Genomic DNA, 16,443 nt, shown 5'->3' on the forward strand with positions numbered 1-16,443 from the left:
TTTTATGTTGGTATGCATTTTTTTCCTCCAAACATAACACTGCTTATTTATTCCACTTCTGTCTCATCTGTCCACTGAACATTGTTCCAGTAGCCCTGTGGAACATGCAGGTGGTCTTTTGCAAACTTTGCAGACAGGCAGCAATGTTTTCTTCGAGAGCAGTGGCTTCCATCCTGGTATCCTCCCATGCCCACCATGCTTGTTCAGCGGTTTTCTTATCGTAGACTCACGAACACAGACATCAGCCAGAGCAAGAGATGCCTAGAGATCCTTAGCTGTTATCATTGGGATCTTTGTTACTTCTTAAGCAATGTACAGGTCACTCTTACAGTGATTTCTGTTGGACAACCACTGCTAGGGAGAGTAGCAATAGCACAGAGTTTCTTCTATTTGTGCACTATCTGCCTGACTGTGGACTGATGGAGGCCTAAGTCTTTAGAAATGCTTTTGCAACCCTTTCCAACCTTATGAGCACTGACAGCTCTTGTTCTGATGTCCTCTGAAACCTCCTTTGATGGAGGCATATTTCACTTCAAATCTGTGTTGTGAAGAGCAGACTCTATTGGGAACCACACTTTGTGGGGTTTTTTATAGGGCAGGGCATCTCAAACACACACCTGAATGTCATCTCATTGATTGGAATTACTAAATCCATTACTTTCTCTAACAGAGGTCATTATCCTGGAGGTTCATATACTTTTTGCAGTATACTTTTTGCACACAGACAGTGAGTGTTTAAACAATGTGTTCAATATAGACGAGAAAAAGTACAATTGTTTGTGTGTTATTTGTATTATTTTTTATTATAACTTAGGTGAAGATCAGATCACACTTTAGGTGCCACTAATACAGGAATAAAGATGATTCCAAAGCACTTCTCACAACTGTAACTTCAGAGGTACATCTTCTTTTGACGTGCCACTCTTTAGCAATACACAATGATGTGAAGGTCTTTTTTTAGACACCAGAATCATGGTCACGTGCAAAATCAGAACAACCTGAAAGGACCCTGCAACCGACATCTTATTTGTTTTTTCTATTGAAGCAAAGAAAAATACCAGTCAAAGACCTTTTCAAACATGGCTCATTTTTTAAAAATGTTTTTTACCTCAATCATCATTGCAAATCATTACATGGCTACAAAAAATATCTTAATACCTAATGTAATAACATTAGATGTACACAAGCATAGTTAGATTAGTTTTGATTACTGAACTCTACCCCTGCCACTGGCTCACACTGATGTTTTTCTTGTCTTCTCACACTGCTAGTTTGACCTTTTTAAGTTGTATGTTATTTAACTTGTGCTTGTGGCTGCTGCTGTTCCATTTATATTTTCAGAGATTCCTTTAATGTCTTTGTATGGGAGCATACATGCAAATAAGCATTTCATTGCACTTGTGTGTATGGCAAATAAACTGAACCGATACATCGTCTCCAAAGCTCTGTAACCCGAGGAGGAGGAACTGAATTTAGAAAGCAGATGACTAAATCATATCAACTGCAATCTGAAAATATACACCTTTTAACAATCTGTGCTACTATCCAATATAAGCACACAATTAAGAATTATTTTTATAAACACAAACCTACGAATCATAAGAGTGATATCAGGAGAATCTACTGCTTTGATAACATCAAATTCTTAAGTGGAGAATTGTAGTGCTTAAACACTTTTCCCCATGAAGCAGTAAATGCAAAAAAGGTATTTTTCCTGGATATGAAGCAGCTACATACATTTAGAAACCAGGGCAGCATATTTACAGTTGTAAAAATTCAACTATTCTCTTTTCTAGAAGCCAAATATTACAATTAATGATCCTGTAAAAATGTACATATTTTAGAATCTTTGCTAGATGGTACTAGTTCAAACTCATGTGATAGCAGTACCTACTATATTCATTATACTTATGCAATACCTCACTATTTCAGGAGTTAGACTTTCAGAAGCTTTCATTAACACTAAACTACTGTTGTACATTTAGGCTGCACAATGGCTCCCTCTGGGGACAAGCAAATGTATTGCATCAACAAATCCATGAAGAATGTTTTCATTGGAGAGGGTTATATTACTGGGTAGCCAATATTGCACAAAGCACATTTAATTAATCCTTCAGCATTTCAAAGGTAATAATGTCAATTTATGTAAACACGAATTCCACAGCAGATTCCACTCCAAACGTTATACAGAGCTGAACAGGTTCGTGGTGTCAATGCTTTGTCAAGGAAGAGCAGCGCCTCGACTCCTTTTTAATCAAAGTGGATCTATATGTCATGAGCACAAATACAGTGGCTGCTCCAGATGCTGCAGTATATATAACCACATCTCAATGCTGGACGTCTAGCAAAAGAAAAACGCCATGTTTACAGCTCTTTTTTCTTTGGAGTACATTTACTCATTCTTTATATGGCGACCCTTTTCATAAATCCAAATTGATTTGTATAGTAAATAAAAAAATATATAAACAACATAAAGTGTTTGTTACAGTATTATATCTTTCTGTGCGGTTACAGTTCTTTCTACGACGGATAACTAGAATTACAAACATAGAACGTTATTTTTTTCAAAAAAGGCAATTGGATCTAAAAGAGAAGCGCTGCTACTTTCCCCCCTATTACAGTACGTAATTTCACACACGTTAATGCTGTCTGCCAACCTAATCCCATTTTAAAGCATGATTAAATAGCCTACAGAAGCCCTCCCTCCACGTTTTTATATGTAACACTCGTTTTGATGTAGTACTGTATGGAATGGAAAAAAACTGCATGAAAAGCGTTTTCCTTTTTTACACTGGAAATAATTTCACGCAGTTTTCTCACTAAAACCGCTCGTATTTATAGCATTCCGGGTGCACACCCTGGTCCTGTCTTCCTCCACTCCGGGACTGTAACCCAGTATTCACAGTCCACACATCAGCGGGCCTGAAGCCGGCACCTCCCTTCCCCTCGGACAGCTGGCCAGCTGGCTCCCGAGCCTGTCCCCTTCCAGATACACCCTCCACTGCCTCCGAGAGCCGTGTCCCCCATTCGCTGGACCTCCTTTCTTTTTAATTGCATACCATTCTTACCTGAAATTAAGATTCAGATCAACCTCTCTCTCTCCTCCAATTCACCAAGCAGCAACAGCCACAGCAACTTCCTGTGCTTGCCTTTGGCTCGCCTGACTACTGCCTGGACCAGCTCCGGGCGTAATGTTTTTAAACCTTTCTTTTCTTGAAGCAACTCGAGTGATAAATACAGATTTAACACTCATACGCTATTTTTATGTATTTTGGTTTAAAACGGTTTGTGTGAAAATTGTCTTAATTTCAGACAGGCATTCTTCACGGCCACCCCCCTTGACGCACATGCGCAGATGCGGAGTATTTACTAGGGTTCAGGAGTTGCGAGCGGCTGTGAAGTTTGAGAAGAGTCGATGACACGCTGTCTCGTATTTTTAACTTTGGCAGACATAACTCCATGCGCTACACATTTACCTTCTAGACCTCACATTATGGAAAAATAGATAGTTCGCTTGTCTTGAAAATAAATAAATAAAATAAGTTAATAATATGTCTTGTGCATAAATTGCTTAAATACAATTTAAAAGCAATTACATTGAATGTTTAGCCGACATCGAAGATAATATACAGTATCCGTTTAGTTCAGTTTGTCATATGCACAAGTGCAATGAATAATAGTAATAATAATAATACATTTTATTTTATTTAGACCTTTAAAGGTGGCTTCTCAAAGCACTTTACAGAATGACAACAAAAAACAAAAACACAAGATATGCATCTGAAGAAGGCTCCACGGCTGAAACGTGTTCTCTTTCTTCTTTTTTTCAGCATGGAATAAACCTATTACTTGTTCCTTTGCAGCCTACGCATGCTGACACAGCTACACACCTGAACAAGATATGCATGATGACAATATACAGAGGAGACAGTAGATGGAGGCACTGAATTCAGTAGGAGCAGAGAAGGAAAGAACAGAACCAGTTCAGAAAAGGCTCTTCTAAAGAAGAAGGTTTTGAGTCTGGATTTGAAGGAGTTTAGAGAAGGTGACTTTCTTCCAGAGCTTGGGGGCAGAACAGGAGAAGGCCCTGTCAACCACAGAGTGTGGACGGGCTTGGGGGACAGTTAGGAGACCAGAAGTAGAAGAGTGAAGGTTGTGAGGTGGGGAGTAGGGCGATAATAGTTCAGACAGGTACTGAGGTGCCAAGCCATGCAGAGCCTTATAGCGTGAGGATTTTAAAGTCCATACAGAATTTGACAGGAAGCCAGTGCAAGGACTCCAGGACAGGAGTAATGTGATCACTTGCACTAGACCTGGTCAGGATTCTGGCTGCCAAATTTTGGACATACTGGAGTTTGTTCAGTGTAGATTTAGAGACCCCAGTGAGTAGAGCACTACAGTAGTCAATTTGGGAAAACACAAATGTGTTGATCAGCTTTTCAGCCACAGTTAGTGATAAAGATGTTTTCACGATATGCTGCACATGTGGGTCGAATGTCAAGCCTGAATCAATGCTCATTTGCATGTGTGCTCCAATACAAGATATTAAAGGAATCATGTGTGATGTGGAGAAAATACAATGCATAAAGGCAGAACCAGAGACGACAAGCTATTCAAATCATCTTTGTTTAGTAGACGATTGTCACTGGAAGCGGCACATATAACTGTTAACATATACAACTTTGAATTTTTAAGTGATGATGATGATGATGATTATTATAATAAATCCCTCCAAGCCACATTTGTCACACCTTACCAATAATTGAACGTTCATTGGCAGGCCAACAAAAGTTGAACTTTTCATTGGCAGACTACGTTACATGTCCTTTTTCTTTCTTTTTATGACCCTGGTTTGTAAGATCCTGATGCTGGAAACATAAATCATAAAGACAGAAAGGACTGTGCGATATATCCTCTCCTGGTAAATACAAGCCGTGGGTGCTACACTGTAGGGGCTTTTTAGTCTTAAACAGAGAAGATTATGAGGGCCCAGAGACAACTCTTCAAAATCCTCTAGTCATAAATCAGAATGAATGGTGAAAAGTGCAATTAAAACTGAGAACAGAAGGCACTTTTTTAACACAAAGGATTGAGGGAGTCTGGAACAAGCAGCACAGCCATTTTGTTAAAGCTGACTCCCCGGCTTCCTTCAAGAGGCAGCTGGATGAGATCCTTGGATCTCTTGTCTGCTGACTACCAAACAGGCTTGATGGGCCTCATGGCCCCCCTGGTTTCCGCCCGGTCTGCTGTTTAACGGGAAGAGATCGCCGTCTCCAGCGGCGGTGCACACAGAGGCAGGGCCAGGTGCTCTAGCCTCCTGCAGCAGGCGGTGATGTTGGGACGGGTCGCCCCAGGAGCACTGCTGGCCCACCACTCCGGGGGCATGCTGGGGCAATCTCCCCCCTCGGCCAAAGGGTCCTCCTGGGAAAAGTGCCATTCAGCTGGGTGTCCCAAGATTTACACATCCATCAATTCCCTCAGCGGACGCTTTTATCCAAAGCCACCCAAAAAAAACACACAGTCAGGATGCAAAGGATGCAAATAATAATAATAACACAAAGCAAAAAACCCACAGAAAACAGGAAGAGAGGAGTTGATGAAGTGCAGGGATGTTGCCCACAAATCCTGTCGTATAGACTAAGGTGTCTTGTCTCACTTCTTCCTAACCTATTGTGAAGTTCAAAGCTTTCCACCCAGAATATTCCGACAACTTCCTCCGCGTACCAGATCATCTTCACCCAGTCAACAGCTTGTGTCTTCATTTCTTTTATCCGTGAGACAAGGAAAACGTCTCTTCTCTATAACAGCTGGCATTCGGATGAAGAGTAAGTGTGCGTTTCATTCCAGCACAAGGGGGCAAGTAGGCTCGTAGATATTTTGATTCAAATCTGAAAGTAAACTGGAAGTGAAAACAGATGTATAAAAACAAATGTCGTGCAAGATTGTTAGCTAAAATGTTGTCCTCAAATCCAACAAGAATATTTCAATAGATCTTGTAATTCTTTCTTCAAATATCATTCACAGATTCGTAATAGCTTAATGAACTGACGAGAAAATACTGTAGGAATATACTGTAAAAAAGATACTGTAAAGAGGGTTTAAGATGTTCATTAACATATCAAAGCTTATTCTCAAATCACACGGCCAAAGTTCTCATTCAAGCATTGTCAGAAAAAAGAAGTTTTGATATTGTTTTAAATTTGTTGTAGTTATAAGTGGTACTTTTTATTCAATGATTAGTACAGTTCTTCCTTGTTTAATATATCACAAAGAAATACGCTTTTTATCTTTTATGTCTGTGCTACCTTAAATATTTGTATTACTTGTTACATAATAACAGATGTGTGTTCAGATAGACAAGAAATGTCAAATAGAGGCTAATCATACTACAAGAAAGGTAACAAAGAGACCATTCAGTCTATCTAGTCTTTTTAGTAGTTAGTAGCTACAGTAACTAACCTACCAATATCATCTAGCCCTGTCCTGAAAAAAGCCAGTGCATTAGCTTTACCATCATGGCTGGGGTAGCCTTATCCAGACCACCAAACCGCTTTGTGTATTGGAGTGCCTACCGTTCTTCGTTTTAAATGCACTTCCAAATAGTTTCAGTTCTGGTGCTTTGATTTGTGTTGCACTATTGATTCTGTAGGCTGCTGGGCCGAACTTCTGCACAGTCAGTCAAGATTCATAGTCTTCTCTGTTCAAGAGCTCAGTCTGTTCTTCTGCAGGTGGAAGGAACCATCACCAGGCGTCTGTGGTGTGAGTCTATATGACGTTTAGGAACAGCAGTTGTCCCTCTTTATTCAAGGACTAAGAAAGAGAGAGAATTCCTACAATTTTAAGTTACTAAAAAAACGAGGACGAATTGCCATCCTGCCTTCTTACATCCTATGTTAAATAATAATATAAATAATTGCTTACACTTATATACAGTAGCACTGTTCTGAACTCTCCCCTCAAAGTGCTTTACAGGTAATGGGGACTCCCCTCCACCACCAATGTGTAGCTGCACCCATTGCAGCAGCAGCCCAGTGCACCAGTACGCTCCCCACACATCAGTTATCAGTAGCTGATAGCCTCCTAACTGTCACACCATGACAAACACAACATTTGTAGGCCAAACCAAATACAGTACACGCCACACAACAGGGAATCTCACTAATCTTACATGGTGAGTGAGACTGTCTTCCTTTTATTTTCTGTCCTTCTTTCTAAAAAAAAACCTTTCTTTTCTTGAAGAATTTCGACACTGATAAATAAAAACTAACACTGAATATGCGTTTTTGATTTATTTTGGTTAAAAACCGCTTGTGTGAATAATGTCTTATCTCCCGATGTAGAACAAGGCAGAGTTGTGAAGCAAACAGCATCAACTCTGTCTGATCATAATACTCCTGTGGCTCCACAGTGTCAACAGAAAACAGCCCTCCATATCAACCCAGCCCCACAAAACTATTACATTGTTACCGATCCACAACTGACTCATATTGAATTGGAAAGAACAATAGTACAAGAGAAGTATTTAAAGTGTTCTATAATAAGATAACGCTGTACTCTTATTAATCAAAAAGCAGAAAACAGACTTCATATGCATTTTAGCCAGCAGCCATATCACCCTGCAACTCACAACTGGCAACCCACTGAAGCTAAGCGGGTGTGAGCCTGGTCAGTACCTGGGAAAAACTAAGGTTCCTTCTGGAAGAGGTGTTAGTGGGGCCAACAGGGGGCGCTCACCCTGCGGTCCATGTGGGTCCTAATGCCCCAGTATAGTGACGGGGACACAATACTGTAAACAGGCGCCGTCCTTCGGATGAGACGTAAAACCGAGATCCTGACTCTCTGTGCTCATTAAAAATCCCAGGGCGTTTCTCGAAAAGAGTAGGGGTGTAACCCTGGCATACTGGCCAAATTTCCCATTGGCCTTTACCAGTCATGGCCTCCTCATAATCCCCCTCTATGAACTGGCTACATTACTCTGCTCTCCTCCCCACTGACAGCTGCTGTGTGGTGAGCGTTCTGGTGCACTATGGCTGCCGTCGCATCATCCAGGTGGGGCTGCACACTGGTGGTGGAGGGGATCCCCATTACCTGTAAAAGCGCTTTGAGTGGAGTGTCCAGAAAAGCGCTATATAAGTGTAAACAATTATAATTATTATTAATTATTATTATTATTGTAAGCAATTATTATTATTCATTAATTTAGAGCTTTGGTCACCACAGTTCATGAATGACATACTGTAGGTGCACTGGAATCAGTCCCAATAAGGACAGGTTTATTCCTGACCTTAAAGGAATTTCTTACACTGACAGAGTAAAGGAACTAACTCACTTTAGCCCTGAACAAAGACAATGCAACAAGACTTGATTCAAGTACCCCAAATCCTCAAAGTCATTCACAAATCAACTTAAAGGAGTCGGGGACTCAAGAGTGAAACATGACCCATAGCACTGAGATGGAATTCAAGGGAAAATATATTTAAGAACAAAAGAAAGTCCTTTACACCCAGAGCTGTGGGAGTCTTGAACAACACATTATGGAAAATGGATACTCCACTCTTCTTCCAGAAATGGCTGGAGAAGATTCTCGGATCAATCACATACTAACAAAAAATGATGCGACACCTCTTCGTTGGAACTGATCTTGTGTTTGATTGCATAACTTTCATGAAATAAAGAGAAAGTGGCGCTAATTGATTTTCAAGCACAGACAAGAACCCCCATTACAGCCTTGAATGGGCCTTAGATTTAAAATTAAAATTCAAGTCTACCTATCTGAATTGATGACTAAACTCAAAATTAAACTAAAGCAAAATTTCAAAACAGAACACAAATGTGTCATATGCTCTCCAAAGAAATTCAAGTCTAGGGTTGGTGAGGGGTTTATAAAGTCTTGTACCTGCTGTTGATTTGAGTTATATTAAAAGTAACTGAAACAGAAGCAACAACAAATAATGCTATCAAACACAGCTTTTAAAAATACTCCTAACAATTAATATTCTCTAGGTGAAGTGTGTTTTTTTCCTAGCAGTCAAAGAGAGATTGACGCCTTTTACAAAACACACTCAGCTAGCAAGGCAGTTAGCAGACGGCTCAGATGACTAATACAGCAGAACAGTATTTTTAACCACATGCAGAGGATAATGAGGAAGTGCAGGCAATAAAATACTCCAACGAAAGACTCCTTAGAAAGGTTAATTCCCCATAAAAAGAATAATTCTCTCATTACAGAGCATTCTGGGACACGCCACTGGTTGTTTGGCTTGAGATTCAGTTAATAGATGGAAACAGTAAAGATAAGGGGTGAATACTCAGACTGGGGTGACACGATCTGTGGATCACTGCTGTTGTGACGTAGAGCAGACTCTGGGCTAACTAGTAAACTAGTTACATTTGCAGATGATACCAAACTAGGAGGATAAGCAAACACTGAGCAAATCACCTAATGTAAGTGGCTGATCTTTGTATTCGAGCCTCAGTGCCTCAACAGGCCAGAGCTTACTTTTGTAGCCATGCCACTAAGGGAACAGAGACCACATGACCCCAGCCCTTTCCCCGATGGCTCCTGTAGACTGTTCTCCCTTAGGGAGCCAAACACCAGCCATGGCACTGCCAGAAGCACCACTCCCTGTACGCATGTATGATTTCTTGATTTTTCAGGAAGGCCCTTGTTCAAACTACAGTCTATATATTTATCTGCCCGTGTCCCTGATAGGCTCTAAACACTATCTAAGAAAATCTGGAGATGGAGACCCGCAGACACCCCGAGCTCAGCTCAGTGCAGGGCTCCTTCAGAACATGTAAAGGTTTATTCCATGCTGAAAAGAGAAGAAAAGAAATCTACCTACATGAGCTATTTCAGAACACATTGGAACACTGCAGGAATACTTTAACATCAAGAGAAATCAAGAATAAAGAGAAAATGTATCATACGTTTTTACAGACCATGGTTAAATGTTTATTTAAAAAAAAATACTTCCATTAATACAAAAAGCAAATAGCAGAGCTTTTGAAGTATTCGTCTCACATCTGTTCATAAATCACCTAACTGGCCCTGCTGTCTGGACCCTGTATTAAAAACACTCAGATGCTTACAGTACATCCGCTTAGGAAGTAATGGAGATTTCAGCCCCTACACAGCCCCCAGTAAAGTTTATTATTACACATTTCCAATACAGGCGCCAAGTTGTCATCTTGCTACTGAGCAATTTATATTGATTGATGATTTAGCAGGCAAACTCAAGAATGACTAGAGTATCTTTCACAGGATTCATGTTCTGGCTTAATAAGTCACATACACTACTTATGACTTAAACGAAGGGTACAATAATTCTCATCAGAATGGAAGCTCGTGTCTGAATCTGATTCAGCACAATTCAAATGAGCAGGTGTGATGTCACCTGTATTCCAGAGCGTCCTGAAATGAGGAGACGAACAACGAGCCAGTTGGGTTTTTTTTCCCTACGCCTAGCTCTCCAACACGTCCAGCCTGTATTCGAAAATCGTGAAGTTGGTCACTTTACCAACAAGATTTGGCACGAGGGTTTCGCTGGTCTTTTTGTAACCTATTCCCTCGTAGAGTTTCTGAGCCTCGTACTGGACGACGGAGGTGCCCAGCAGCACGGCTCCGTAGCCCCTTGCCCTGGCGAAGTCTGCCACGGTTTGGGCGAGGGCTTTGGCCATGCCCCGGCCCCGGTGACTCTTCTTCACAGACATCCTCTTCAGCTCTAAGCACCCCCGCTCCCTCTCAGAGGGACAGCAGGCCACAGTGGCCACCACACTGCCGTCGCTCTCCGCCACCCAGAAGCAGGAGTCCTGGCCTCCCATGTAGCTCTTTCGAATGTCGCGGAGGTCTTCCCGCAGACACTGCTCAATGTAGCTGCTGAACATGCAGTTCAGCCCCTGACGGGCTCCCGCCAGCAGCAGCGTGACGGCCATGACGGGGAAGACGAGCGACTTGGAGCTGGCCAGCAGGGCGCAGAAGACGCACATGAGCACCATCTGGGGGAGGGGCTGCTTCAGCAGGTGCACGAAGGCGGCTGGCACGTGCTCGCTCATGCCCAGGGTGAAGATCTCCTTCACCGTCTCATAGTCCTCGTCCCGGTACTTTCGGATCTGGAAGCTGGCCATGACGCCTTCCTGGAATGCACAAAATCATCCAAACACACCCATGAGGCTTGGGAAACACACACAAGAGCACCTATCCCTGCATCAGGATGAGATAACCAGAGTGCTTCTAATACCAAGCATTTCTCATAACTGGGGTAAGCGGGAGTCTACATGCTACCCAGTCGTGTTATTAAAGCCCGTACTCTGGGTTCTTTTAAGAAAAAGCTAGATGTGATTCTTGGATTAACTACTACCCAACAAGCTAGATAACTGCTCTTTTGTTTTAATTGCTTATGTGCAAAAACCTGCAACAGAGAAATTTCTTTCTGATTGTGTTGCTAAATGACAAAGTTCTCTCTCTCGTACTGAAACTTTTAAACCAGAGAGAAGATATACTGTAATTTTCTGTTTAGCAAAGGCATTCAGAGTTGATATTCTTCTTAAATATATTTTTGCTTAAACTGTTTTGCGGAATGACTGGTGATTGGCTGGCCATACCTGGGACATGATTAGAAACAGAATTTAGTTACAAAGCTTTTGCCTAGTCAGACAGGGCAGTGGGTGGCTGTGGTGAGAACTGAGTTCTCCAAAGCCCTCTGAAATAAATTATTCTTAGAACTACTGGTATAAATTCATCGCTTCTTTGGAATAAGAAATTGTGTCTCACAGTGCTAACCAGCTGCTTAACTACTTCTACTTCATGTGCCTGAGAGCTCCAATCACCAGTCAGTCTGGTAATTCTTCAGACTAAAACCTAAAATTATTTTCAATAGTATATTGGTAATGATGTTTTTCCTTTGAATCAGAATCTCATATGGCACAATAAAAGTTTTTTTTTTTTTACAAAAAGGGAGTGTTAACTGAGTGGAATTAAAAAGAATTGCTGTTCTACATTGTTTGGGGATAAAAATAAATAAATTTACCTGCGTTTCAACATTTCAAGTCAAACACAGCCTCTATATCTAGTTTAATTCAGGTACTGCATGCAGTTATATTCAACCACTCCTTCAACTGAAGAAACCCTTTACAAACAATGGATCCCAGGCCCATGGCATCCAGCCAAAGAGGTAACAAGGTAAAACAACCTGTTCTTTCTTAACTACTAGCACTTGATGTTTTCCTTGTGTCTTCAGTTCAATGCCCATCTATCCCCATGTGAAGACAGGCAGCATTATGTGGTAGAAGTCAGGGCTCTTGACACCTGAACAGAAGGTCATGGATTCAAACCCCAGGAGGTCTGTTTGCCCAGCTGTATACCTGGGTCCGCAGGTCATTTTTGTAAATGAGAATTTGTTTTCAAATGACTTACGGTATCTGCTTAAGTGAAGGAATAAATAAATTCTATAAATCCTATCACTCTTTGTGTGGTGTGTTCCTTAGCCTCCAACAATAATCATACCATGCATGTTTTAAATGAGGTAACAAAGTTTTATTTAGTCACGTTTTTCTTCATTAGAACACACCTTTATATACACCTGCCCATAAGTAACAATTAGTTATACATAACTGAAACATCAAGGACAGCTAGAAAACAGTCCTTCTAGTCCTGAAGGTATATTGTATGGCTCAGGAAGCCACTCTGATATTTGTGGCAAGAAATTACGACATTTTATTGGGAGTGCACAATGATCATACAATGGCACCCAACACTTTGACCTCCAACCCGGCACAGTCTGCATTTGTGTTTGTACTGCAAAGGAATCGTCACAGGTCTACTACCTGAGTCAGAAAAACATCTAGAGGTTAAAAGATGGAAATTCTACTCCTACATGACTTTTTAAGGAGAAAAATCATGTTCGTGGAATAAAAGAAAAACCATATGAATACTTGGACATCTTCGCCTGCGGAATTAACATGTTTAGATGACACTGAATATAGAACAATTTCATGCAGCTTGAAACAAGATGTTGAAGTCCATCCCCGAATAGAATGATTTTTAAACAGAAATATCTGAGGTACTGTGAAGAAAAATGTTTTTATTTAATGATTATACAAGAGTGAAAAGAAACTGACAGGCACACTATACATACTCTCCATAGAAATCCAGTTAAACAAGTAACATTCTTTTAAATATTTAATATGAGAAGTCTATACAGAAAAATAATTTCAGTACTGATGAAAAGTCAGTATTATCAAAAATAATAGTGCTTAAGATTCACAACGTACAACTAGTGACAGAAAAAAACACCTAGTCTTAAACACATTAAACAAGAGGACATGCCAGATTTTGTATGCATTTCTTTTATTCAACAAAAATGGGCTCATTTCAAACCTTAGCCAGCTGTGCAGAACTGCTTTCAAAACAACACCAAAAAAACACACCTTTGCTTCAGCTTTGTTCTAGGCAGCTGCTCAGCTAAAACCTTGCTTGGAGTTTTCTCCTGCAACACCAGCAAACAGGACATGTTACACACAAAAGCTGGTCCTGCTCATCAATTCCTTTGCACAGAATCTAGAACCCCATGTCTTAAACAAGTTTCAATCACCAACCCCCTATACTCACCACTCTCTGCATCAGTGACCAAATCGCTCCTTCACAAGCAATTGAATACACATGAAGAAACAAATGAAAACAGTGAATTCAAGTCCACTCTGTTCAGTTTTTAAACGTATCCCTTAACAGTCCCCTAACAGACATCTACGAGAGGACTCATCACTCGTCAGCCGAGACCAGGATTCCCCCAGCAGCGATGCACAATAGGCCAGTTCCAAAAGCATAAAAACCCCTCAAGCTGTGCTATTCACCTCTGAAGGGGGCATCATGTGCTCTGCTTTTCATTCCACCCTGGACTCCTAATGATTTCATTTCAGTCAATTGTTTACTGTTCCCAGATCTTTCTTCACTGAGGATTATAAGTCGCCTATAAACTCTGGTGAACTGCAGCCCGCAAGGAGCAGGAGTGAATATCACTGTGTCTTATGCCTTTAAAAGCTTCCCTTCAGTGCTTCTGTAGTATTCTCCATTTCCTGCGTTTCTGTTTCCAGCGCTATATAAACCACTAAACTGTAACTTTGCACTAAACTCTTGTGCGTTACACTGAACTGTGACATATTACACATTTACAATTGAAAATACTCTTTGCATGCATCTGCAAAACATTTTTATAGTAAGAAAACAAACTGATACACAGTCAATGCTGTGGGCTTCTTTACAATGAACTTCTTTACAAGGGAAACAGCAGCAAGAGGACACAAACAGAGACTATGCAGAAGTGTATTTAAACCCAGGAAAAGAAGCTCTTCTTTATCCAGGAAGGGTTGCGGGACTGGGGAACAAGCCACCCAGCCAGGTGGTTGAAGCTGTAGTTTTGGCTTCTTTCAAGGGAAGATTAGATGAGACCCTACTGCACACTATCAAAGAGTCCATATGAGCTGAATGGCTTCCTCTCGTTAGTAACCTTTCTTATACTCTTAACAGAACACTATAATCACATCCCAATAAGGAAGAAAGGTACTGTACAATTAAATGACCATAATAAATACCCTTCACTCCCACCCGCTGAGATTCTGAAATGTAAATCTCAAAAATTTCAAATATAGCCACATTACAGTCAATATCACTGTTACCATTCAAAATTATTAGGTTTCCAAATGTTAAATATGTCTAGAAAAGGGAGTCATTCATTTCTCTCAACTGCAGAAATGAAAAGAGAGTGACAATGGACAATACAGCTCAGGCTGTTAAATCAGTATGAATCAAATCTCTCAACAAGAAATCCTCACTCACAATCTCACGTTATCAGAGTAACAGGCATGTTAAACAGTAAGCCTCCCACAAAGTCATGAACGTGCACAAAGATATCGTAAACGTACTATTAACAATAGCAGGGTGAACATCTTGTGGTCAAATTTCAGAAACTAAGCAAAGTTGGGCCCAGACAGTACAGGGGCGGGAGGCCTCTAAGGAAACCCAGGCTGCTGCCGTGCGTGCTGGTGGACCAGTAGGTGGCGATCTTCCACCTGGGGCAGAATGTCCAAGCCAGTGCCTCACTGTGGAGATTTGGAAGCTGTAGGTAGTGCTGTCCTTCGGGTAAGAAGTTAAACCCACATCCTAACTACCGAGTCATTAAAGATCTCCCAGCGCTGTTTGTAAGAGCGGAGGTGTTAACACCAGAGTCCTGGCCAAAGCATCTCTGCGCTTGTTAAATGTGGCCCACTTTCCGAAATGGTGAAGTAAGGTCTCGTGTTTCCACCAGATGGGCTGTGCAGTGGGGCTGCTGTGCGTCACCCAGGTGGGCTGTACATCCACACTCAGTGGAAGGTGAAGTGCCGATGCAATTATATGGTAAGAACTGCGAGATCTTCTTGGTTGAAAACTGTGACGTAAATACAAGGAATTTTGGAATTGTTTGCTCATTTCTAAACCACAGGACAGTGCTCTAAAGGACAAATTCTGGCTGTAAACATGTCATTGAGCAACCTGTGACCTATGACCTTGACAAGCTCTTTTGGAAACAAAACCGACAGGACGAAATGTTTTCTTTCTAAATACCCATTCACTCTATAGAGTTATTCATGGACAATTCACTTCAGAAGTCTTTTCGTGAATTAAAATGCAACAATGTGTGTATGATTTATTTCAGCAATTCAGTCAGCCCTGAACAAGGTATTTCACAACACAGCGTCCACCCACGATCCAGGAATGTGCCTTTAGCACCCCCGAGTCCGGAGTTCAGATTGTTACATTTAAGGAGGAAAGCCGGACCTAACAACTCCTACCCAGAAACGGTGGCCGATATCTTAGACGTGTATCTCTGTGTGCCAGGTTAGACCCTATAAGAGGCGATGCTGAGCAGAGGTGCAGGAGCCAGGCGTTGGGTGCTGTGACCTTACCTGGGGCAAGCCTGCAGGGCGACCTGCAACCACACTCACCCGGCCGCCGCGCTGGTCCGCCCTTGTGTAGCGTTTGCGACAGTCAAAGCGGCACCAACCAACACCCTCAATTGGCCTCCCCCAGTAAGTCACAGGATAAGCAAAAAATCTCTCATCCTCCTCCTGATGAATGCATTGGCAAAATACATAGCAGGCAGCGCTCAGATTTGCGGAAACGCCTCCTTACTTCCTGTTTTCCTCCCCGCTCCTATTGGAGCACACGGGCTTGTTGGGTCATGTGACCGACTGGCCCGGCCGTGAGGAGCGGCTGCTCCGCCGCACGTCACGCGTTTCGTCTGGGAATACACTGCTGACGGGTTTATTTAGCCCGACTTGAGACAGACAGGAGAGTTTAAAGCCGCTCTGGAGCCCAACCCCACCTGTGTGTTTACCTCCCGGAGGCCAGAGAAGCCAAAGTGAAGTCCTTTGTAAATGTGAAAAAATAAAATGTCTCGAGTAGTTTAA

The 16,443-nt window shown here is 41.6% G+C and overlaps 2 protein-coding genes across 7 annotated transcripts in view; both read right to left on the reverse strand.

The window, feature by feature from the left end:
- Nucleotides 1–3,169, reverse strand: part of LOC148842017 (dynactin subunit 1-like) — an 82,665-nt gene extending 79,496 nt beyond the window's left edge. For all 3 annotated transcript variants that reach the window (XM_088919508.1, XM_088919500.1, XM_088919472.1), the window contains exon 1: nucleotides 3,069–3,169. The gene's annotated coding sequence lies outside the window, so the exon portion shown is untranslated. The remainder of the gene's footprint in view (nucleotides 1–3,068) is intronic.
- Nucleotides 3,170–9,931: 6,762 nt separating this feature from the next.
- On the reverse strand, nucleotides 9,932–16,161 carry nat8 (N-acetyltransferase 8). 4 transcript variants are annotated; one of them, XM_088924748.1, is made up of 3 exons: nucleotides 15,940–16,161; nucleotides 13,429–13,487; nucleotides 9,932–11,136 (listed from the first exon to the last, which is right to left on the reverse strand). In XM_088924748.1, the coding sequence occupies exon 3, from the start codon at nucleotides 11,125–11,127 to the stop codon at nucleotides 10,465–10,467; it is 663 nt and encodes a 220-aa protein (XP_088780874.1). In that variant the 5' UTR covers nucleotides 11,128–11,136; nucleotides 13,429–13,487; nucleotides 15,940–16,161; the 3' UTR covers nucleotides 9,932–10,464. The 4 variants fall into 4 exon arrangements, with proteins under 4 accessions (XP_088780874.1, XP_088780894.1, XP_088780902.1 ...); XM_088924768.1 differs by having other exon boundaries at nucleotides 15,979–16,102; XM_088924776.1 differs by lacking the exon at nucleotides 13,429–13,487 and having other exon boundaries at nucleotides 15,979–16,155.
- Between the last annotated feature and the right edge of the window lie 282 nt (nucleotides 16,162–16,443).

The sequence above is a fragment of the Atractosteus spatula genome, chromosome 1 (genome assembly GCF_055471065.1).
Source record: "Atractosteus spatula isolate fAtrSpa1 chromosome 1, fAtrSpa1.hap1, whole genome shotgun sequence".
NCBI classification, from domain to species: Eukaryota; Metazoa; Chordata; class Actinopteri; order Semionotiformes; family Lepisosteidae; genus Atractosteus; species Atractosteus spatula.

Coding starts and splice junctions, on each gene's coding strand:
- nat8 (XM_088924748.1), bottom strand. CDS start 11,127: ATGGCCAGCTTCCAGATCCGAAAGTACCGGGACGAGGACTATGAGACG.